The 22,377-nt window shown below is 36.7% G+C and overlaps 4 protein-coding genes across 6 annotated transcripts; 2 read left to right on the forward strand and 2 right to left on the reverse strand.

Annotated features, from left to right (window-relative positions):
• Positions 1-483: 483 nt before the first annotated feature.
• On the forward strand, positions 484-3,599 carry LOC149384943 (arginine biosynthesis protein ArgJ family). Its single transcript, XM_089626729.1, has 13 exons — positions 484-811; positions 901-1,185; positions 1,264-1,308; positions 1,395-1,445; positions 1,516-1,713; positions 1,781-1,861; positions 1,936-2,022; positions 2,111-2,233; positions 2,528-2,590; positions 2,728-2,805; positions 2,873-3,018; positions 3,134-3,204; positions 3,305-3,599. The coding sequence occupies exons 1-13, from the start codon at positions 785-787 to the stop codon at positions 3,385-3,387; spliced, it is 1,338 nt and encodes a 445-aa protein (XP_089482855.1). The 5' UTR covers positions 484-784; the 3' UTR covers positions 3,388-3,599.
• A 226-nt stretch (positions 3,600-3,825) lies between these two features.
• LOC149384944 (uncharacterized) lies at positions 3,826-6,115 on the reverse strand. 2 transcript variants are annotated; one of them, XM_089627016.1, is made up of 3 exons: positions 5,619-6,115; positions 5,377-5,523; positions 3,826-4,572 (listed from the first exon to the last, which is right to left on the reverse strand). In XM_089627016.1, exons 2-3 carry the CDS (start codon positions 5,506-5,508, stop codon positions 4,150-4,152), a joined length of 555 nt encoding a protein of 184 aa, XP_089483142.1. In that variant the 5' UTR covers positions 5,509-5,523; positions 5,619-6,115; the 3' UTR covers positions 3,826-4,149. The 2 variants fall into 2 exon arrangements, with proteins under 2 accessions (XP_089483142.1, XP_089483141.1); XM_089627015.1 differs by having other exon boundaries at positions 5,377-5,528.
• Positions 6,116-10,136: 4,021 nt separating this feature from the next.
• Positions 10,137-17,354, forward strand: LOC149384945 (nucleotide/nucleic acid binding protein). The gene is made up of 15 exons (XM_089626566.1): positions 10,137-10,311; positions 10,397-10,504; positions 10,600-10,714; positions 11,767-12,488; positions 12,614-12,745; positions 13,100-13,189; positions 13,324-13,447; positions 13,628-13,951; positions 14,543-14,607; positions 15,151-15,322; positions 15,710-15,814; positions 15,899-16,000; positions 16,099-16,272; positions 16,627-16,761; positions 16,858-17,354. Coding segments are annotated over exons 1-15 (2,544 nt in total). The 5' UTR covers positions 10,137-10,309; the 3' UTR covers positions 17,032-17,354.
• A 1,376-nt stretch (positions 17,355-18,730) lies between these two features.
• RHA1 (Ras small GTP-binding family protein) lies at positions 18,731-22,119 on the reverse strand. 2 transcript variants are annotated; one of them, XM_089625683.1, is made up of 7 exons: positions 21,858-22,119; positions 21,383-21,460; positions 21,128-21,295; positions 20,890-20,938; positions 20,644-20,717; positions 19,096-19,189; positions 18,731-19,005 (listed from the first exon to the last, which is right to left on the reverse strand). In XM_089625683.1, exons 1-7 carry the CDS (start codon positions 21,894-21,896, stop codon positions 18,905-18,907), a joined length of 603 nt encoding a protein of 200 aa, XP_089481809.1. In that variant the 5' UTR covers positions 21,897-22,119; the 3' UTR covers positions 18,731-18,904. The 2 variants fall into 2 exon arrangements, with proteins under 2 accessions (XP_089481809.1, XP_089481810.1); XM_089625684.1 differs by having other exon boundaries at positions 19,096-19,185; positions 20,640-20,717.
• Between the last annotated feature and the right edge of the window lie 258 nt (positions 22,120-22,377).

The raw sequence follows: 22,377 nt of genomic DNA on the forward strand, positions 1-22,377 counted from the left end.
ATACACTCAAAATCACCAGCAATTCCGATGAAAAAGAAGAAGAGAGAAAAAAAATGAAGGATCATATAATACAAGAAATCTTGTAATCCCTCCACCAAATTAATCCGATAGGCACAGCCCATTTTCCGTCACCATCGACGAGCGTCGAGCGATGTTGCAAAGGGTGGGCGAGTGTTGGAGCCGATGTTGCAGAGGGTGGAGCGTCGACCGATGTTGCAGAACGTTGATTTTTGTTTTTATCGGTTTTGTAGAGATAAAGAGAGAGTATAGATATCTGCATTAATGAAGTTTAAAAGCTCCCTCAATTTGTGGGAGTAGTTATGACCGATTTTTTTTTTTCAATTTGAATTAATGGGAGTAGTTATAGCCGAATATTTTGATTTAAATTTTTTAATATTTAATGTGTAAATGGGAGGGAATTATGTGGGGACATTTTAGTATTTTATTAGGCCGTAAATAGGTTGCTGTGGCTATTAACAGAAAATTATCAAAACGTTGGCCAAATCCAAAATCTCTATATAGCCGTGTGGCTATATAGCTATATACCTTTTTTTTTTCTTTTTTCTTTTTTTTTTTAATGGCGTACGAGCGTGCGTGGTGCTACGTGGAAAATCAAGTTTCCGAGCAGTAAATGTAAAGATTAGCATGAACTTTAGGGGAATGGAAACATAAGCCTTACTTAACAACACTCACTCACACACACACGCACAAACTGTCTCTCTCGACTAACTCACCGCGCCGCCGTTACTCGCCGTCGTCGTTTTGAGGAGATCTGCTGAGGAAAATGGCTCGGATGATGACGTCCTGTTTCGTGAGATTACCACTGACTTTCCTCTATTTTATTGTGCTGTTTGAGTTAGTGGGTGAGAAGAACTGAAATGGGCATGAACTTTTATTCAGAAGCCTTGGAGTGTCCGATGCGAGAGCGAGATCGCCGTCCTCGTCCCCGCGGCTCCCATCCTTGTCCCCAGAGGCCCCTGGACTCAGACCTCCGGCGGAGTCACCGCCGCGCTGGGTTTCAAGGCCGCCGGAATATACGGAGAGCTGCGCGCCAAAGGACCGAAGCCCGACCTCGCCCTTGTCACCTGCGACGTCGACGCCGTCTCCGCCGCCGCTTTCACCACCAATGTCGTCGCCGCAGCCCCTGTCCTCTACTGCAAGAACGCCTTGGCCTCCTCTGAAACCGTGCGTGTGACACAGTGTGTATATTCATATATCTGTATATATATGCTTACACGAATTCATCTGTGACTTGCTGTGCAGGCCCGGGCGGTTATCATCAATGCCGGCCAAGCCAACGCCGCCACTGTAATGCAAATGCAATGGATGATTTGTATTCGTCTCATCTGTTATGTAGCGATTGACATCGTGTCTTGTTGGTTCTTCCATTCCAGGGGGACGAGGGCTATCGAGATGTCTTAGAATGCGTCGAGGCTGTTGCCAAGGTATCGTTTTGCTTTTCTAGGGCTTGGTCTGACCTCAAAATGTAAACTTTTCTTTTTCTTCGGGTTGCAGCTTCTGAAGATTGGGAGCGAGGAAGTGCTGGTCGAATCCACGGGAGTCATAGGGCAAAGGATCAAGAAGGAGGCTCTCCTGCGGTCTCTCCCGAGGCTGGTGGGCTCGCTCTCGCCGTCGGTCGAGGGAGCGGATTCCGCGGCGGTGGCGATCACCACGACCGACCTCGTCAGCAAGAGCGTCGCGATTCGATTCGAGGTCGGTATCGTCTTTGTTGCTTGTTGTCTGAAGTGAAGGTTGTGGTGTGGATTTTTTTGGGTTACAGGTCGGAGGGACGAGCGTGACGATCGGAGGGATGGCAAAGGGCTCGGGGATGATCCACCCCAACATGGCTACCATGCTCGGCGTGAGTCTCGGCTTCTCTCTCTCTCTCTTTGCTTTCAAGAAACTCGTGGTTGATAAATGGTGTACCTCGTCCAGGTCATCACAACCGACGCCACGGTCACCTGTGATGTTTGGAGAAAAATGGTTCAGATTGCGGTCAGCCGAAGCTTCAATCAGATTAGCGTATGTCCTTTTTTTCCGCTTTTTGGCAGTGTCACTCTTGTCGTTGTGTGTTGAGCCAGTCCGGGTGTGGGTTTTTTCCTGTGCTCAGGTAGACGGGGATACGAGTACCAACGACACTGTAATTGCCTTGGCTAGTGGACTATCTGGAGCACCTAGGATTTCTTCCTTGGACACTCATGAGGCTAAAGAACTTCAATCATCTCTCGATGCGGTAACTTTTTCTTTTCTGTTCTTTTCCATATATTGTATAGGCAACAGAAATGGTTTTATAGTAAGATGGCTGCCCAATCCCTCGCAAGATAAAGAAATTTTAAGCCGAGGAAAGACTTTATCAGCGATAAATAGCCATAGAGCAATTTAGCCTCGCTCTCTTTGAATATTCTCGCCTTCACGTTCTGAGATACTGGCTCTCAACTTGCATCTTTATGTTCAAGCTTTATATTGCCTCAATTTCCATCTACAGAATGGTATCTGTGTATCCGGTATTCTAATCTGTGTATCATAGGTGATGCAAGGTCTAGCGAAATCCATTGCTTGGGACGGGGAAGGAGCAACGTGCCTAATTGAGGTTGGAGTTTTCTAAGAACCAGTGTTTCATCAGTATCTATAAGCTACACAGTCAGGTGTCTGGCTGAGTCGTTCTGGTTCAAGAACATAATATCACCGACTATAGTACGTTGTAGAACTCATAAGTAGACAGCGCAGGTCACGGTTGTTGGTGCTGATAGTGAAGCCGAAGCAGCGAAAATAGCACGCTCTGTGGCTGCGTCTTCTCTCTTGAAGGTACAAATCAAGAAAATTCCCATTGCAGAGTTTAGTAGAATGTTGAGGGTATAAATCGTTTTTTTAGGCGGCAATATACGGGAGAGATCCGAATTGGGGACGCATTGCCTGCGCAGCTGGCTACGCTGGAATTCCTTTTGACCAAAAGAAGCTTCAGGTGGTTCTAGGCGATATGTTGCTCATGGACAGTGGAGAGCCACAATCATTTGACAGGTTACAAGTTGCAACCAACCAACTAGGAGCGTACTCATCTGAAAAAAGGGTAATCATTCTCTTCGCATCCTGTTTTCTAAATTGAGCCGTCTTTTTTTTTTCTTTCTTTCGCAAGAGCTGCGGCGAGTGCCTACCTGAAGAAGGCTGGGGAAACGCACGGCACTGTTGAAATTAAACTGTCTGTTGGTATGTTTTCTGTGCCTGAATCATTGCCTCTATATGGTCAAGTTTTCGTATAATTTGTATTTGCATGCGTGGCATGGTAATGAATATCGTTTGTGAACAGGTGACGGTCCAGGGCGTGGGCAAGCATGGGGCTGTGATTTAAGCTACGATTATGTCAAGATAAATGCTGAGTACACGACGTAGACAGTGCTCCAATCACCATAGTTGTGCTGCTTTTTTAGGCCAGTTTTATGATGTTGGACAATTGTTCTATTAAATCTGACAATGAATGGGAATGCTTTAGGTTCAGCGGATATGTATCGTTGGCTTGCTTTCCATTGAAGAAATCTTGTAAACCCACAAGTTTAGCGTGTTCAGAATTTACGGCATTGTTTTTGTTTTATTCAACTTTTTTTTCTAAGGCATTGTTTAATTTATCTTTGATGGATCATATGACTATACAGAAAGCACAAAGTATAATGCTATGGCTACTAGAAGTGGCTTTCTTGAATCAAGTCAGAAAATATGGGAACTTTAAAATTCCTGTTGATCTGGCCTAAATACAAAAAATAAAAATAAAAATAAAAATAATAATATAGAATACATCTCATTTGGTACGTTAGCAATAAAGGTTCAACGATATTTTCTGGCCATCCACGGTGATTAGTTTCAAACTTTATATAATAAACCACTGCATCTGAAATTTTCAACTCCCTTGCTTTGATGGGCAGAGTCTGGGAGATTAACAAGAGTAAAGGTATATTATTCATAAAGCCAGGCAACATCAAATACGAACTTGCAAAAATAAAAAGAAGAACACTCACACCAGCCACATGATAAGAGGAAAAAAATAACAGCAAAATGACCATTCCCAGTAAAAAAAACAAAAAAAACAACGAAAAAACAAATGATCTATCTCCCTGGAATTGTAGTTATAGACCTCATTGATATAAGACTGTACCCAAATTATAAGGCTTCCGCGACTGGGTAGCACATTTCAGCGAGCGACTTCCTCAAGAGGGAAGTCCCAAACCAGGGTGGCGAATCCGAGCCACACAAGGTAAAACTATCAAACTCATCGCTCAGCTTCGTCAACGGTTCAAGATCATACATCGGCCTGGAAGTACCAGAAACCCTGCGGGAACGTTTCTTGTCTTTGCCAGCGCTTGCCCTTGAAGAGCTTCCCTTATGGGACTTCTTTTCGTTCTTCCAATTCTTCTTGTTGCTCTTTTGCTTTTGATTCTTCTTGGATCCTCTGTTGACAGTATGAGACGAGATCGTTGGAATAGGATCATAAACGTCGGAAGCCCAAGAGACAGTTAGCTTCCTCGGCGACACTCCGTTCTTCTCGCGGCCTCCTTTTATGGCAGATACAAGATTCAGAGGGCTCTGGAATAACACCAATTTCAACAGTTAATTTCAATTACACTACAATATTCAGAAAATACCCAATTGCCATAACAAAGTACGACACTCGCTATTCTCACAGCCACCTTTTATGGATACAAGATTCAGAGGGGTCTAGAGTAAGACCAATTTCAAGAGTTATTTCCAATTACGCTTTACAACATATAGAAAATACCCAATTGTCATGACAAAGTATGAAACTACCCTCTTCTCGCAGCCACCTTCTATGGCAGATACAAGATTCAGAGGGCCTTGTAAAAGACTGGCTTCAAGACCTGTTTCCAATTACGCTCTACAAAAGTTAGCAAATACTGCGTTGCAAGAACAAAGTATGACACTCCACTCTTCTCGCAACCACCTTTATGGCAGATAGAAGATTCAAAGGGCTCTGGAACAAGACCGATTTCAGGAGTTATTTTCAGTTACACTTTACAATATATAAAAATACCCAATTGCCATGCCAAAGTATGAAACCTGGATTCCTCAACAAGTCGCTGTATCCTTTTCGAATCAGTGTTTACTATAGTTGGAGGAACATAAAAACTTACAGGCAAATAGAAGAGTTCCCTATGTTTGGTTTTGGCATGATCATAAACATTAAGTTGGTCTTGAATACACTTTACAATATTGAGAAAATATTCAACTTCCATAACAAAGCATGCTGGATTCCTTATAAGTAGTTGCTTAATATCTAGGTGTTTCAATACGCGCATGTTTATATTTCTTTTGAAATCCTCTCTGTAAATTTTGACTATGTATCGTAGTTGAGGTCGCATAAAAACTTACAGGCAAAGAGAAGAGCTTCCTTTGATCGATTTTGGCATGATCATCAACATCGGGTTGGTCTTGAATAGGAAAATGGCAGGCAAAAGAATTACCAACTTCATCCACCGGATCAAGGCAAGAGCTAACGTCCATCTACAGACTCAAATTCTGTTCTACAACCAAACAACACAAAATATTCCAAATTAACCCCAACGCCTCAAGCAAACAATTTTAAAATTATTCGGAAGAAAAAAAAAAAGCACCTTTATATGAGAAACAGTCGAGAGAAGTTCGGACCGTGGCGTTGAAAGAGGATCTGAGAGCTTCGTCGAAGAGGACGAAAATAAAGAAGAAGAAGAAGAAGAGAGACTAGGAGAAAATAGAAATTAATTAAAGATAACTATTACTATAAGTATTTTCAAGTGGTTTCAAACGCTGATTAAAATATGATCCGCCATGGAAGGAAGAGATCGAAGGAGGCAAAGCTCTGACCGCGAATTCGAATCCGACGGCCAACGAAGGCATTGTAATTGATGGTGTTAAAGGTGGAGAATCGAGGGTTTGGGCGTTAGCTTGCGAAGCATCAACCACAACGCTGAGTTATGGTTGGCGCAACAAATTCTTTTTCCCCTTTAATTTGGCCGATCTCTGGAGATATGGAATTTTGGGTTGCGGAGATGGATGGTTGAGTTCTGATCGAACACGACTGCTCTTTTTCTAATCCAATATCCTTTCCTTTCTACCAGCGCCACCAGCTTAATAGTCTACTTATTTATATAATATTATATTTTAATATAACAAAAATAATACTAGGACGTGTAATTATGCATATTTTTTTAGAAGGAAATAAACAAAATAGAAAATTAGATCTTCTGACTTTTTTTTCTTCTAAATATATAAGATTTGTTTTATTTTATTTTTTTTGAAAATTTTAAATATAGAATAATCAACATTAGATAGTTAAAGAATTTTAAGTAAAAAAAAACTAATGTTTTATATTTTAATAAAATAATAAAATTTGGAAATATATAATAAAATATTATCAATACAACTAATTATAATAATTTCTTTAATGTTTATAACTTTTATTTAATTTTCTTTGATTAATACATTTCAAATATATAATTTATGTCCTTTAACTTTTTTAATCATAATTGTGTGTATATTTATGCTTTTTTTTCGTCGTGTTTTAAAGTTTTTAGATTTTTAGAGTTTACATAAAATATTTTTATTGTATAGATTTACGTATGTATCCGTTAATGCGATTTTTTGTACAACATATGTGACATGTATATCATGGAGAAGTCTGGCTACATACGGCATGAGGTGAAGATCTATTTTCTATGTCCCAAAGGAATTAGAGCTATTGAGGGGTAAAAATCGCAAGATATCAATATCTAAGATTATTCGGGAAGGACGATCGTGGGGCTAGAAACAATTTCCCTCGGCCACAAAGAGATCGAGGCTGATGGGGACGAACCCGAAAGGTCAAGATCTCCTAGAATGTTTAGGTGTGTAGTCCTAGATGGCGACGAATCCCGAAATGCATCATAGGAGTTGCCCAACCCTGGAGTGTATCTTGACGGGGTTACGTGATGGAAGATTTTCCTTTAAGAGTTGAAAGTGCAAAAGAATAGGTGTTTTGATGTTTTTGTGTAATTGAAAGCTAAAATGCAAAATTTAATAAAAGCAATTAAACAAAGACTTGGCAAATGCTTGGAGAGTGAAGGGGTGTGACTTCGTTGGGTTCTTCGATTTGGTCTATTCTACGATTCTAGTAACGTTTAGTGTTTGGATAAACCTAATCTAATTCCCTCTTGAACATCCATTAATCTCTCTCAAATATATACGGGCCAAATTGGTTGACGAACTTACACATCTCGCCTTGGATCCTATTAAAACAAATAATTGTATATGTTATGGGAACTCAAACAACTACACAAACCCCCTTGTCTTTCTATAGATCTAGGTAAGCGGATGAGAGAACGAGTTGAACACACTCGATTACCACCCCTCGACATCTAACCAGGTCTAGAGATTCACTTGTTTATGCTTATTTTATCAAAATCCAAGAATACTTTTAGATTTTTTAGTCATTATCTCTATTCATTGAATAAATGATGATCCATAGGTTCTTACTCGTGGAATATGAACCTAAGGTTGTAATTCACTCATAGGTCTTAACAAGAGAATTTCTATCAATAATAAAGAAAATCATCCTAAAGGCTCATTATAAAAAAAAAAGGAAAATAGAATATTCAAGAGGCCTCAACATATAAATGAAGAAGCCGACTCGATACGTTGGCATTATAACTACCATAAATAACTTTCGGGTTTTTTTCACTCGTATATCGTCAGAAAATAGTGAATTGTACAATTAGGCAATTTCAAACACGTATCCGAATTTTATATTTTGGTCTTTATGTTCGAGACGTACAAGATGATATTCTCATATACAGTTCTCAGAGGGGAGTAACTTGGTTTACATGTCTCAATAAAATCTATGATTGGTTCGAAGAACGTCTTGAGATTCAGGCAATTGCTAATGATATTACTAGTAAATATGTTCCTCCTCATGTCAACATCTTTTATTGTATGGGAGGAATTACGCTTACTTGTTTTTAGTACAATTAGCTACAAGATTTGCTATGACTTTTTATTGTTTCCCGACAGTTACAAATGCTTTTGTTTTTGTTCTATATATAATGGCCGAAGCTAATTTGGTTAGTTAATTCGATCAGTTCATTGTCGAGCCAAGCTATGATATTAACCACCCCAAATTCTCTTGAACACCACACACAAACAAATTCAAACACAAACATATACTAATTGACTAACTAGATCAGTTCACCCAATTACATCACACCCTCCTACTATTACAAAAATGACTTTTAGAAGTGACACCCAAAATTAGAAGCGATTTGTCGCTTCAAGCGTAGTCAACGAAAATTCAATTAGTCTATCTTGAAAAAGTCCATTTTTTTGGATTAGAAGCGATCTTTTTCGCTTCTAAATTTTTCCCGTCATTTAGAAGCAACATTAAAAGCGACATGTCGCTTCCACTTTACCAAAATATTTGGCTCTTTGTTTTCTCCACCAAAATTTTCATTTTTTTTAACAAAACGGATTGTTTTGAATGACCTAAAATTTAGAAGCGACGAGTCGCATCTAAAAGTCTAGATCTGACTATAAGTACGCGACTTCGTCGAGCCAAAGCATTTTCATGTGGTTCCAATGGTTTTCGTTCGTTGAAGCCTCTTTTTGTCAACTTTCCTTGGATTTCGGTGCAAGTTTCGGAGGTTTCTCAGATTTTTGGGTTTTTTTCTTCATTTTTTTGATAATTTTTTTTACTTTAATCCATGATATCAAGGGTTTGAGCAATTACTATGAGTTTATTGGTTGTTTTGTATGGTTTTTTTTTTATGTATTTTTAGGTTTAATCTGAATTAAAATATTGATTTTTAATTCGAATATGAGTTTTTTGTTGTTGTAGATGATGATTTAATGAATATGATAATTATGATGTTCTTGAGTGGATGTTTTTGAGAAGAATATGATGTTTTTTAATTGATGATGCATGATATTTTGGAGATGAATATGAATGATTTGACAATGAATATAATGATGAATTGATATCATGTATGTATGAAAAATGTATGAACTATGAAAGATATTCGTATTTTTGTCTGAATATCGGTATCAGTTTTTTTATTTTTTTGTCTGAATACTTTTCGTTTTCTAAAAGAGAAATTTCATTTTCTAGACTCAAAAGTTATGGAGATATCTCAATTAGACCCGCTAGTTAAAAAATATCCAAAATTGGACTTTTGTACCAATTTTGGACGAAAATACCCTTAATTCAAAAATAAACCCTCTCTCCATCTCTTTCCATCTCTTTCATTCTCACTCTCATTTTCTCTCCACACCAAAGAACACCAAATCCGACGTGAACCCCATTCCGACGCCCAACCACACCAAATCCGACGAGTTCCAACGCCCACCACACCAAATTCGACCGAATTGGAGGTTAATTTTTTTTTTTTTTTTTTAAGGTTGATTTGAATGAGATTTAGAGGTGAATTTTTTTTTTTTTTTTTTTTTAAAAAAACTGGGAATTTCCGATGAAGATCATCGGAATCCATCGGATTCGGTCGGATCCGACCGAATCCGATGGATTCCGATGGTCTTCATCGGAAATTTTCGATGGATTCCGACGAAGACCATCGGAATCCATCGGATTTGGTCGGAATCCGATGGATTCCGATGATCTTCATCGGAAATTCCCAGTTTTTAAAAAAAAAAAAATTCACCTCCAAAGATGGATTCCGACACGTTCCGATGGATTCCGACACGTTCTGACGAGTTTCCGAAACCCTCAAAAACTATGGAATTGTGATGAAGATGATTTGAAAATGAGAGAAGAATATGAGTTATTTTGAATTAAGGGTATTTTCGTCCAAAATTGGTACAAAAGTCCAATTTTAGATATTTTTTAACTAGCGGGTCTAATTGAGATATTTTCATAACTTTTGGGTCTAGAAAATGAAATTTCTCTTTCTAAAACCCCCTAAAATTAGAGTCCGAAATTATATAATGACGCTTTCCGTAGAAAACCGATTCGATTTTTTAAGTGAATATGTTTTTTTTATTTTAAAAGTAAGAAGAAAAAGAAAAAAGAAAAAAAAAAAACGCTCGTTCGCGTCGTTCTTCTTCATCCTGTCCTGACCTATTTTGTTTTTAATTCTTATCGCAGCCTTCATTCTCTCTTAAAGTCTAAGCTCAGAAACTAAAAAATAAAATAAAAAACGAGTCGTTCTTCTCTCTGTCTTATATAGCATTAACAGGTCTCTCAGTCCAGTCCGAGTTGGTTTTCTCTTCTGTGCCGTCTAATCCGCGTCGTCCTCTCTCGCCGCTCTCCGCCTCCGGCTCTGATTCTCATTCAAGTATAGGAACAATGTAAGTGTAGGGCAATTCTTTGTCCATCGATGTGCCGTTTGTGTTTTGACTTTTCGGTATTTGTTTGTTGGGGCTTTCTTATTAGGTCAAGAATATGTGTGAAGAATTTACCAAAGTACATATCCGATGATCGTCTCCGCGAATATTTTTCTCAGAAAGGCGAAGTTACGGATGCGAAACTTGCGCGCACAAGGTTTATGTTGATGCAAATTGTTCTGCTTTATATGTGTATTGTGACAATGATTAGTAACTGAGTGTGTGTGTAAATTTTTTGGGGTTTGTCTGCAGTGATGGAAAGAGCAGGCAGTTTGGTTTCGTTGGGTATCGGACCGAACAAGAAGCCGAAGAAGCGATTCGATACTTCAACAAGTCTTATCTTGATACTTTCCGGATAGAGTGTGAGGTTTATATACTTTCTTCCATCTATTCTTCCCATGGTTAGACTTTTGATTTGCCATTTTTTACTTTTTCGAAATAGACTTGCTTGTATGAATTTCAATTTTCATGCCATCCTAGATGGTGAGAAAACAAACGAATTAAGAGTTTTTACAGTTCAGGGTTTGAACTTCTTGTTGAATATATAGAGTCGTTGCTACATTGTCAGTAATATAAGACTGTTAAAATATTGATTTGGAACAATTGGATGTGATATGCATAACTATTAAACTACTACGATGCTGTATACAGAAGTTAAGGTTCTAAATTAGGCTTCGGTATTTAGGGATTCTATAGTGTAGGCCTAATAATTTATTTGCATCTTCCTTTTTCTTTCAATATGAGATGCTGATATCCTGGAGCGTTAAATACTTCCATATTCTAAATCATTTTGGTGTCCCAAGAGTCTATCTGTATGTACTAGAACCTGCTTGAAGGTTGTTTTCAAATTTGATCTGCAGTGACTGCTATGTGTAATGTTAATCATTATGCATTGTACGATACACAAACTGTATCAATGAAATGTTTGGTTCAGACACTGTTTTGGGTTTTATAAGACCACTGTTCCTGTTTAATTGTAATTCAAAGCTTCTTTAATTCAGTGGGTTTTTTTTTTTTTTTTTTTTTTTTTTATCAATATTCTGTTGCATTTAAAATAGAGAGGGATCATAAAAACTATGAATCAGTTTATATATTTAAATTACATGTTGAAACACAAGTTCGATTTTCTTTTGGATATGCTTATAGTGATTTGCGTCCCTAGATGTCCTTTGCTAGCATTCATATTGTATACAGGGAATTATATATTTAATTAATTGTCTTAATAACTTCACACTTGACTTAATTGGCCGTCACAGTGTACTCCACAACATCATATACTTCAGTTACCCTTTAGGTAAACAAGAAGGTGATCACTTTTGCTTGATTAAGTAAAATTGCATCATAATATTTCAATCGAAACTACGAGTGAAGATATCCATGTTGCTCGAAATCTTACTAAATTATATGACCTTCTCGCAGGTTGCTTACAAAGTTGGTGATCCAAATATTCCACGCCCATGGAGTCGATATTCTGTAAAGGAAGAATCAAAAACAGCTAAAAAGGGCATAGTTTCAGAAACTAAGAGTTCCACAGGATTAGGAAAAGAGAAAAAAATTATTCGAGAGGACGGTGATGATAAACATTCTCAACTCCAAGAATTCCTTGAAGTTATGCAGCCACGAGCTAAATCAAAATCATGGGCAAATGACACAGTAATAACTCCTGCATCTGAAAAAAATGTTAAAATTGAAGACAAACAAACTCCAACAAGAAAGAAAAATACAGAGTCACTCCCAGTGAATGCTCTGTCAGCTGAAGAGGATAAAACTGGACAGTTTGAGTCATCCGACATACAGGCAACCGACGATTCAGAAATCATCACCCATGATAATGTCTCCGACATGGAATACTTCAAGAGCAGAGTGAGGAAGAACTGGTCCGATTCAGATAGCAGTGCTGATGATGATGATGATGACGACAATGTAGATGATGATGATGATGATAATGAAAGCCCTAAAAAGATAGATGCTCAAGGAATTATCAATGGACAATCTAATGCCACTGAGACAGATGGATCTGGAAAACTGGAGGGTGAAGAAGGTTATCAGGAAGATTCTGCTGGTGAAGTGCTTGATGACGATGAGAAAGAAGCACTTAAGACCAGTCGCCTATTTGTCCGCAATTTGCCATACACTGCAACGTAATCCTTCTTATATCAGGCAGACAGAATCTGACTAAAAAAATCAGTTTAAAATAATAGTGTTATATATGGAATTTTCATTTGGTCTGATCTATTTATCTGTGGATACTATTTTTGTTCATCAGGGAAGATGAGCTAGAGGAGCTATTTGGAACATGCGGCGCTGTTTCCCAGGTCCATCTTGTTGTTGATAAAGACACAAAACGTTCCAAGGGATATGCTTATATTCTTTATACACTTCCAGAGTTTGCAGCACGGTATGTCCAAGTTTTTCATCGTAACATAAATTAGCGCGCCCTTGATAATTTTCAACTTTTTTGCTCTGAAAAATTTCCTTTCTGACTTAGTCCCATGGTTGAACTTCAGTTTTGATATGTTGAGGATACCTCATGTCATTGTACCTAGTATATTTGTTATCCATAAAATCGTCACTTTTTTGGGAAAAAGAAAAAGTGTATTCTCGGCTATCCTATTCCTTGGAACTCATGATGTTTCTTATAATATTATTCTCTCGGGTTTACTGGCCTGCAACATATGTGTGATCCAATAAAAGAAAGAAAAAAAAAATCACTGCTCCTGTTTTCACTGAACTACATTTATTGTTCTCTCAGGGCATTGGAAGAATTAGACAATTCAGTTTTTCAAGGACGACTGCTGCATGTTATGCCTGCTAAGCAGAAAACGGCACCAGATAAGCTAGAGTATGCTTGCGATACTCTTTTTCCTGTATCACTTGAGTCATAAGAGCATTATTTTCCAGTAAAATTTATTTGAATAGTTTCCAGTTCCTGTGTTCTTTGCATAGCGTTGGTGTTGACATATCTTATTTTGTTAGAACTGATGCTGCGACCAGTCATGGTCCAAAAACATTCAAGCAAAAGAGAGAGGATGAAAGGAAGGCAACAGAAGCAAGTGGAGACACAAGAGCATGGAATGCTTTGTTCATGCGCCCAGACACTGTATGTAAACTGTATTACACTTGAATGCGTTCTGGTTTTTCCATCTTCCAATTTTCAACTTAAGAGTTCTTTATACCACCTTATAATTTCTCATGACTTTCTTTCACTTCAGTCACTTGTACCGTCTTAGTGGTACAATATTTCAGGCACTAATATCTATTTTAAGTTGTCCCTTGACAGGTTGCTGAGAATGTTTCCAGGAAATATGGTGTCAGTAAGGCTGATTTTCTTAACACCGAAGTTGATGATCTTGCCGTTCGGATGGCTCTAGGAGAAACACAAGTGATTGCAGAGACAAAAAAGGCTTTTAAAAATGCCGGAGTAAATGTAGAATCTCTAGAGAACTTTGCAGCTGGGAAAACTGATGGTTCAAAAAGAAGCAACCATATTTTGCTTGTGAAGAACTTGCCATTTGGTTCTTCTGATGGTGAACTGGCTAAAATGTTTGGTAAATTTGGCAGTTTGGACAAGATCATTCTCCCTCCAACAAAGACATTGGCCTTGGTACGCATTGATGTGTTCCTCTTACAACTCGCATTTTTTTTTATTATATTTTATTGTATTATACTAACTGTCCTTTCTTCTGGGTATGCTAATGCTTATATGTTTTAATCCTTATTAATTTTCGATATTGTAAGGATGCTAAAATGTTATAATTTAATTGGCTTACGTAAGAGTTCAACACTTGTTACTAGAGAAACAGTTCGGCATTGTTTGGAAAAATGTTCCAGTGCCATCCATTTCTTCTTGATAGAGACTTTTTTTGTGATTCGAATCCACTACATCTTTGGTGTGGATGGACGTGAATACCACGAAGTCAACCTCTCTTGTCATTAAAAGTCTATTAAATAGAAAAAAATAATTGTATTTCTGTTCCTCAACTAAGCCCAGATACTCTTTAATTCCTTTATTTTATATGAATTATAATGTAGCAGCAATTTTTAAATAATAATAGATAAAAATAACATGATAACATGTATGTTATGACTCATGAATGCCATATTTACAGGGATTTGTATAGTTTTTTTTTTTTAAGGGATTTGTTTCTTTCACGTTTTAATTTTTTTTTTTAAATTTTCATGAATGATATCTTAGGTTGTCTTTCTTGAGCCTGGTGAAGCTCGTGCGGCTCTCAAAGGATTAGCATACAAACGTTACAAGTAAGTTTATTTTCTTTCTATGTGGGTTACTTGTTCTGTTTATGGGTGTATTTTCATATTAACTCAGTCTATGCTTCCACTGGTGTTCATTTGATGACTCAGCTTACGGATTTTTACCATGGCATGCTATATTTGTTTAATTCAATTCAATTCTGATAGTGCACTTGATGTAAAATAAAATGAGATTAAACTTATTTGACACGGTAGTTCAATTTATGAACCTAATTTAATAGAGCTAATAGATCTTAATAAATTTTAAGTACTTTTTCGCATTTAGCACAAGATTGTCGACGATTAACGGTGTATCTGTAGAGGAATTATTCGTTGTCGTAACTCACACATTCTTTGTTCCTTTCCCATTTCCTGATAAACACTTGTACAAAACACTTGCGACCGCAACTTTATAGACATTCTAATTGTCCATTTTGGATGATTTGATTTTAATTGTCAACTGATTTGCAATATCTTTTTTTTATATGAGGGATTGACTTTGCTTTTTATATAACCTGCTCTAATGTTTTTCCTTTCCATATTTAAACCTAGGGATGCTCCACTATATGTTGAATGGGCTCCTGCTAATGTTCTTAGCCAAGCTCCAACAACTGAAGGTAATGAAAAAAGTGGGGTTGTTGTGGGTGAAGATGCAAAGAGAGTCATATTAGAGCAACATCTAGGAGAAACATCAGAGGCCGATGCTGACCCTGATAGAGTTCAGGTTGGTCATCCAAGTGTACCTCTTAATCAATTATTATTCCTACTTTCATCCGTACCATATCCATGCTTTGTGCGTGTTGTATCTCCTATTGTGTTAAAACTGTCTGTGTCAAAGCCAAACATAGAGAAGTCCTTTCTGTAGCATTTTATTTTTTTGTAAATGATTTGTATTTGATTATGGTATGCCTTTTTTTATCATAAAATTGTGCAATGAACTTGTCATGTATGCTCCAATGAATACAGGTGTGGGAATCATGCTGGTATCTAAGATTGGATTGAATAATCGTGCAAATACATGAAAATATTTTCGTACAATAAACTAATTATCACCTGTGGTTTAGTTTATATCCATCTTGATATTCTTTTAATTCATGCAACGTTTTTCCAGTCACGATCTATCTTCGTCAAGAACCTCAACTTCAAGACCTCCAGTGAGAGTTTGCAAAAATACTTTGTGGAACAAGTGAAGAAGGGAACTGTTTCAAGTGTCAAGGTAACTTTCTGTTTTCACGGCTCTAACCGCTAGTTAAATTTGTTATTTTCTGGTTTAGTTTCTGATTGTGTTGTCACCTTGCAGGTTGCTATGCACAAGAAACACGGGAAGGATGTTTCAAGGGGTTACGGGTTTGTTGAGTTTGATTCCATGGAGACGGCCACAAATGTGTGCAAAGACTTGCAGGTGATCACATTCAGTCCAAAATTTATGTGTAGTGTATTAGATGTGCATTTTTAATTGGTTTTTAAGCTCTAATATCTCAAATGTTACATTTTTGTTAGGGAACTGTTTTGGATGGCCATGCTCTCTGCTTGCAACTTTGTCAGACTAAAAAAAGTGAACAGCCGGTGAAAAAGTCTGAGAGTGACAAAAGTTCCACAAAGTTGCTTGTAAGAAACCTAGCTTTTCAGGCAGTAGAGAAGGATCTCAGGCAGCTGTTTAGTCCATTTGGCCAGGTGATTATAATTTGTTACTTATTGATACACGAGCAATGTATACACTAATAAAATATAACTCTGAACTGCCTTGAATACTTTTATATTCCATTAAGAACTGCCTCGCAGTTTCTGGACGAATTCTAGCCTTTTGTCAGTGCGTCTGTTTTTATTTTTGTTTCTTAGTAACTGTTTATAGCATTTTTTTATATATATTAATTAGCTTTTTTTTTTATGGCAAATAAATAAATTAGCTGCTTTAAAGCAGACAAACTTGCAGTACGTGTGTGAAATTTGGAGCCAGTATACCCGAGATTTAATCGGGTACTGTTTTCCCCTAGTGTTACCCTAAAAGTGATGCTATCTTGATGACAGATCAAAAGCCTAAGGTTACCAGTGAAGGTTTATGGTGGCCATAAAGGTTTTGCGTTTGTTGAGTATGTTACGAAGCAAGAAGCTCAAAATGCTCTTCAAGCACTTTCAAGCACCCATCTCTACGGTAGACGTTTGGTATGTTCTCTAAACTTGCATAAACTACTACGTAAGAAAAAAAATTCATTTTGTCCCCTTATTCAGCAATGGTCTCAATTCGCATTTAATATCCAGGTATTAGAGAGAGCTAAAGAGGGTGAAACCTTGGAAGAGCTACGTGCCAGAACAGCTAAGCAGTTTGTTGTGGAAGAGAACGGGTCTCTAAATCCAACAAAGTTGACAAAGAAGAGGAAAAACAATGATGTCCTTGACGAGCGCAGTATGAAGTTTGAAAAAGTAGCACATTAGTGAATACAAGAGTTTTGATTTAACGCCGTTAGTCAAGAGATATGACAGCCAGCTCCATTTTTCCTTGTTGCGGAGCTTGTAAGAGTTTTGCTTTCACATAAATGTAAATCGAAGTAGAATCTCGGAAGAAAAAAAGACAGAATCTTTTTAACTTAAAATATTTTATGTTAGTTTACATTTTTATTCTCTAGAAAAATGAAATTATAATTCTTTGAATGTTGAGATTGTACATGTTATCAGCTGACATGGGTTTATCTCCTCACAATTTTCTTTCTAGTGTCAAGTGATACGAATGCAGTTCAGAATCAAGAATGTTTTTTATTATTGAATTGCTAAATGACTATTAGTTGATAAAAATAAGAGTCGCTAGATATATAGTCATATATACATGTATAGTTTGCTATTTAGCCAATGTTTAGTAAATAATTGGTGAATAGTCAATTTTTGTGTAATTAGTTATAAATAAATATAAATAACAGTTGTAAATAATAGTTTAAAATAATTGTAAATAGTTGTAACAGTAATAAAAGTTGATAATTTACTTAATATTTATCGAACGTTAGTTAAATAGCAATCTAAAAGCGTAAATATGACTAGTTTGTTAATTATTTGTAAAAAAAAAAAAAAAAAAGTTTGGTAAAGTGTGTCAAAAGCGGAAGAGGAGAAGGTAAAGAAATTCCCATCAGCCTTATAGGCGTGTGGGTGTACTGTGTGGTGGTAGGTGAGGAGAGATGAGACACGGGGCAAGTGGGTCAGGTGATCTGGGAACCAGCAAGTTACACAGATTAGACTCGGGACGTGATTCTTGTGCTTTTTTATTCCATATTGAATTTGGCCATGGGAATGGGAACATTTGGCAGGAGGACTACCACCTTGGTACGCATTGTGAAATAGAGCCTATTCGGTTCTTGGACGATTCAAATATCAGAGACTTGACCTATTTCTGTTACACAATCAGGATGAGTTCAAGAAGAAAGATAAAGTGATGGTTGTCTTTCCAAGAATATGGAGTCGGATATAGTAGGAATCCGAGCAATCATTTCCGATGGGGCAGAGGAAGTTGTCCTTTCGTTGATATTAGGTCCTGTTGGACTTGTTATTGTCATAACTCTGGTATGGACACATATAAAACACGTTCAAGTGTGTTTATTATTTACTTATCTCATGACTAATCATGAATGAAAGAATAATCAAGTAAATGATTTCCATGACATATTCTTTTGAGACAGTTACCGTAACCGTAATCATGTATTGATTTTAGGTGAAAAAAAATCATATGATCCCAAGTCTGTAAAATCAAAATTGTCTCTAGTATTTACCAAGACACATCACAAACCATTTTTGGATAAGACCACTAATTTTGATGAAGCGTGTTTTAGAGATCTCTTAGTCATGCTTAGAATGGAATTTGTCCCCCTTGATTTTTGGAGCTTACAGAAGCCAAGACCTCCCTTATCTTTGGGATCGCATAGGTAATTGCCATTGAAAGCTTTTTTTTCGAGTCCAAATCTTTTCCCACCGAAAGTCGGCGTACATACCTGTTATATAAATAGTTGACCAATTTCGCCTCGACAACACGGATGTATTTTAAGAGTCAGAATACCATTTCTTAATGTTATAATATACTTATGCAAGTGATCTACATATTTTATTTCCTTGAGAGAGAAGACTAATATTAGATCACTTTGAACACATCGCAAACCATAAATTTCGTTAGATAAGAAATACTCCCCACAAGCTGCTTCTTCACAAACATGGATGTACAGTTCTAGACAAATGTACACATATCAAGGAAATGGATAGAAGCTATAATAAAATTGTCTTTTGCTGTGAGCACCACAAGGGATATTGTGAAGAGGTGGAAATGAGCCGCTTAAGAGCAACAAGACGCACTGGCAACCCTTTCCGCGGGTCGGTCCATGAGAACCATTCCTGACGGGTTCTGTGCTGGCTGAACTCGGGGCAATCTCTTCGCTGCATTGCCAATAAAAATTGAAATCCCCACTATTAACGGTTGACCACAATTAGCTCACCATTTAATTGATGGACATTTTTTTGGCTTACCTATTTCATAGAATATGTCATTCACATTGGCCGCAGTTTTGGCAGAGGTTTCCATGAAGAAAAGGCCGTTTTCTTGAGCATATTTTTGAGCTTCCTGGATAAAAGAAAGAGGCACTTTTAATGAGAAACTCCAATTTTTTTATGCACATATAACAAGAATCTTTGGGTTCTATAAGATATAGACAGTTTTGGAACTCTAACATTGCAATGATATGAGCTCAATGAAATGCAAATGATGAATTTGCGGGACTTCCAAGAGGTCCTTTCTCGCCTGAAGGAGATTTTCCTTCCTTGTTTTCTATTTTTTAAACGACTGACGTACCTTTTGCTCGTCAACATTTCTCCTATTTATTGACTATCATAGTGATAACAACTTCTAACTATATCCAACCCTTTATCTAGCTTTAGAAATCCACTTTTTCACAAAGCATTTCCAAAAACGTGGTTTACCCTTAAATACAGGCAAGAAAGTGAGAAGCCAATAGACAATGTATCTTGGAGATAAAGACAGGAACTCAGTACTGTTTTCAATACCCATGACCAATCTCAATTATTCCAATATTATATTTACAACCCATTACTCTACCACGACACCCAATATAAAACGTGGTTCATTCTTAATTGCACACAAGGAAGACAGTAAAAACCCAGTACTACACAATCTCTCTTGGAGATAAAGACAGGAACCAAGTACCATTTCCGATACCCAATGCGAATGACCAATCTGAACAGTTATGAAGCTAGCATTTAAACGTAATTAAGGCCCTCTCCAACCCAAAATTTGAAGAATACAGTGAGTTTTTTACTGAAAAATAGAGAATGAATAAAATCCAGCGGAATTTTATTGACACCCATCATAACACCCGATATAAATACCTATTTTATTGGCCGATAGTGCCCTACTCAAAAAAAAAAAAAAAAAAATACCTATTGATTCGTTGAATTTTTTTTTTTAATTTTTTTTTACATATTTTTCTTGTAATTCATAAATAATTTATGAAAATCATCAAATACGAAACAGAACAATAATACTAAGGAAACATAATCCGTATGGTGTATTAACACAGGTACTCTATATGCTAAGTATTCTGTACCGTGGAGATAGATATAAGTTGACCTGAACATGCTAGAGAAAAGCATACCATAAAAGAAAATACAGACTCCATTCTGGCTCTGAAGATTATACTTTTGAAATAGGTTATATTAGTTTTCAAATCAGGGAACCAACCTAGTAATTGGCAGGGATAAAAAATTTAAAGAAAATCTTCTACAAAGTTGGAGATCCATATGGCAAGGATGAGGCAGGCAATTCAAGCATTTGAGCTTAATCTTACAGTTTTTGTTTGTCAACTAGGTATATCCCTCTTGGCATATTTTAGGGTCTTATTATTAATAGGAGAGAGAGCTCCACAGCTAAAGATACCTTAACCTCATTTTGTAAGTTTATTTTTCTGTCAAATTATCTAAGCAAGATGGCAAACCAATACATTTTAACGAGACATAAATTTAAATAACAGGGATATGTTGAGTAGAAATTTATAAACTTGCCTCTGCTTCCACCTTCCTTGACTCAAGCAGATCTGCCTTGTTACCAGCTAATGCCATAACCATATTTGGGTTGCCTTGCAGAAGCAAAAGACAAGTCAAATTTAACAAATCGGGAACTAAATCACATCCTTAATTTAAAAAAGCAAAAAAAGGGTATTGTCAGACTTCAAGCATACTGTAATGTTCTTTTTTCGGCTAAGCCGATTTTCTCAATAAAAGACCTGAGTTTCTTTAAAAAAAAAATACCTTGAGATTGAAGTTCTATGATCCATTTCTTGGCCCGGTCAAATGAAGCCTACATTCAACAACAAATTAAACTTAAAAACACTCATTGCATGCATGCAATTTAGAATCTGGATCAGATGTTCATTTCATCGTGTTGAGCTCGACAAAAAAAAAAAAAAAAAAAATCACGAGGGTTTGATATATCACAGACAACGCGCAAGAAGAACCAAACACAGATATAAGTTTCGAAAGTACTCACTTGGTTTGTTATATCATACACAATTATTGCCGCAGCGGCGCCCCGATAGTACATGGGAGCCAAACTGTGGTATCTCTCTTGACCCGCTGTATCCCAAATTTCAAACTTCACTGTGGCATCGTTCACAGCCAAAGTTTGCGAGAAAAACGCGGCCCCAATTGTTGATTCCTAAAAAAGTCGCATGAACAGAAATATCAAGCTATGAAACTCAAGAGAGAAAATCAACAGATAAGAATACTTTATGTAAACTCCAACCTGAAATTCAATGAACTGTCCTTTTACAAACCGCAGAACTAGACTGGATTTTCCGGCTCCAACATCCCCCAAAAGCACCTGAATCAACAGCCCAACGCTAATCTGATTATTGAATCATTAAAGAAGGTAGGAACCAAATTGAGAGCAAGTGATCATCCGTTTGAAATCAGAATCAGATCATATGCACTAGTAAGAAAATCTACGCCAATCAACATATGTTATAGAAGATAAGCAAAACCAACACAACTGTTCACATGAAAGAACAAAGTACCGAAACTAATTTACTGATTTTGCTGAAATCAACGCAAACCAACATAAAAATTCAGATAAGTCAACAATAATTAAGACATGCGAATCCGAAACAATAACAAAAAAAAAAAAAAAAAGTATACACGAACTATCATAATTTCTAACACCAGAGAATTAAAAACTCGGATATTAAGAAGGGGGTTTTGAGATGGATCAATTTTCTGACCAATTTCGCATTGATGTTCTTGTTTCCGCTGGTGGCCATGACTAGTACAAATCGAAGATCAGAGATTATCTGAATAATTATACTGAATTATTACAAGAATTGAATATCAAAAGCGATTGATTTATCGAAACAGAGGCAGAATCGTAAAGGATCTAAGAAACTAAATCAACCCTCAATCTCTCTCTAGCTCTCTGTTTCTCTCTCTCTAGAAGAATGACCCAAGCAAGCATACACGAAACCGATTACTTTTCTAATAAATTTCCTCTTATTTTATATTTATATTTTATTTTTGGCTTACATTTTATATTTGTTTTTTTTTTAATATTTTTTGCTTGAACCTTTTGTATTTACATGAAACCCCTAATTGAATATGTTGGTATATGCTTATTTTACAATATCAATCTCTCTCTGTTTCTCTCTCTTATTTTTTGCTTGAACATTTTATATTATATATATGCTATGTAAGGATTACATATTTCTCAAAAAAAAAAAATGTAAGAATTACATAACGTGTTCCAGG

Source organism: Urtica dioica, chromosome 9, assembly GCF_054948205.1.
Source record: "Urtica dioica subsp. dioica isolate 48M chromosome 9, U.dioica_male_clone48M_v1_H2, whole genome shotgun sequence".
NCBI classification, from domain to species: Eukaryota; Viridiplantae; Streptophyta; class Magnoliopsida; order Rosales; family Urticaceae; genus Urtica; species Urtica dioica.

What these genes read in the sequence shown, in the direction of transcription:
- LOC149384943 (XM_089626729.1), top strand. Translation starts at nt 785, where the DNA reads ATGGCTCGGATGATGACGTCCTGTTTC. An exon ending in GCGTCGAGGCTGTTGCCAAG is followed by an intron (nt 1,446 to 1,515) that starts GTATCGTTTTGC and finishes TTCGGGTTGCAG; the next exon opens with CTTCTGAAGATTGGGAGCGA. An exon ending in ACATGGCTACCATGCTCGGC is followed by an intron (nt 1,862 to 1,935) that starts GTGAGTCTCGGC and finishes TACCTCGTCCAG; the next exon opens with GTCATCACAACCGACGCCAC.
- LOC149384944 (XM_089627016.1), bottom strand. Translation starts at nt 5,508, where the DNA reads ATGGACGTTAGCTCTTGCCTTGATCCGGTGGATGAAGTTGGTAATTCT. An exon ending in GGAAGCTCTTCTCTTTGCCT is followed by an intron (nt 4,573 to 5,376) that starts GTAAGTTTTTAT and finishes GTGTTATTCCAG; the next exon opens with AGCCCTCTGAATCTTGTATC.
- LOC149384945 (XM_089626566.1), top strand. An exon ending in AATTTGCCATACACTGCAAC is followed by an intron (nt 12,489 to 12,613) that starts GTAATCCTTCTT and finishes TTTGTTCATCAG; the next exon opens with GGAAGATGAGCTAGAGGAGC. An exon ending in CAACAAAGACATTGGCCTTG is followed by an intron (nt 13,952 to 14,542) that starts GTACGCATTGAT and finishes ATGATATCTTAG; the next exon opens with GTTGTCTTTCTTGAGCCTGG.
- RHA1 (XM_089625683.1), bottom strand. Translation starts at nt 21,896, where the DNA reads ATGGCCACCAGCGGAAACAAGAACATCAATGCGAAATTG. An exon ending in AGAACATCAATGCGAAATTG is followed by an intron (nt 21,461 to 21,857) that starts GTCAGAAAATTG and finishes CTGTTGATTCAG; the next exon opens with GTGCTTTTGGGGGATGTTGG. An exon ending in GACAGTTCATTGAATTTCAG is followed by an intron (nt 21,296 to 21,382) that starts GTTGGAGTTTAC and finishes CGACTTTTTTAG; the next exon opens with GAATCAACAATTGGGGCCGC.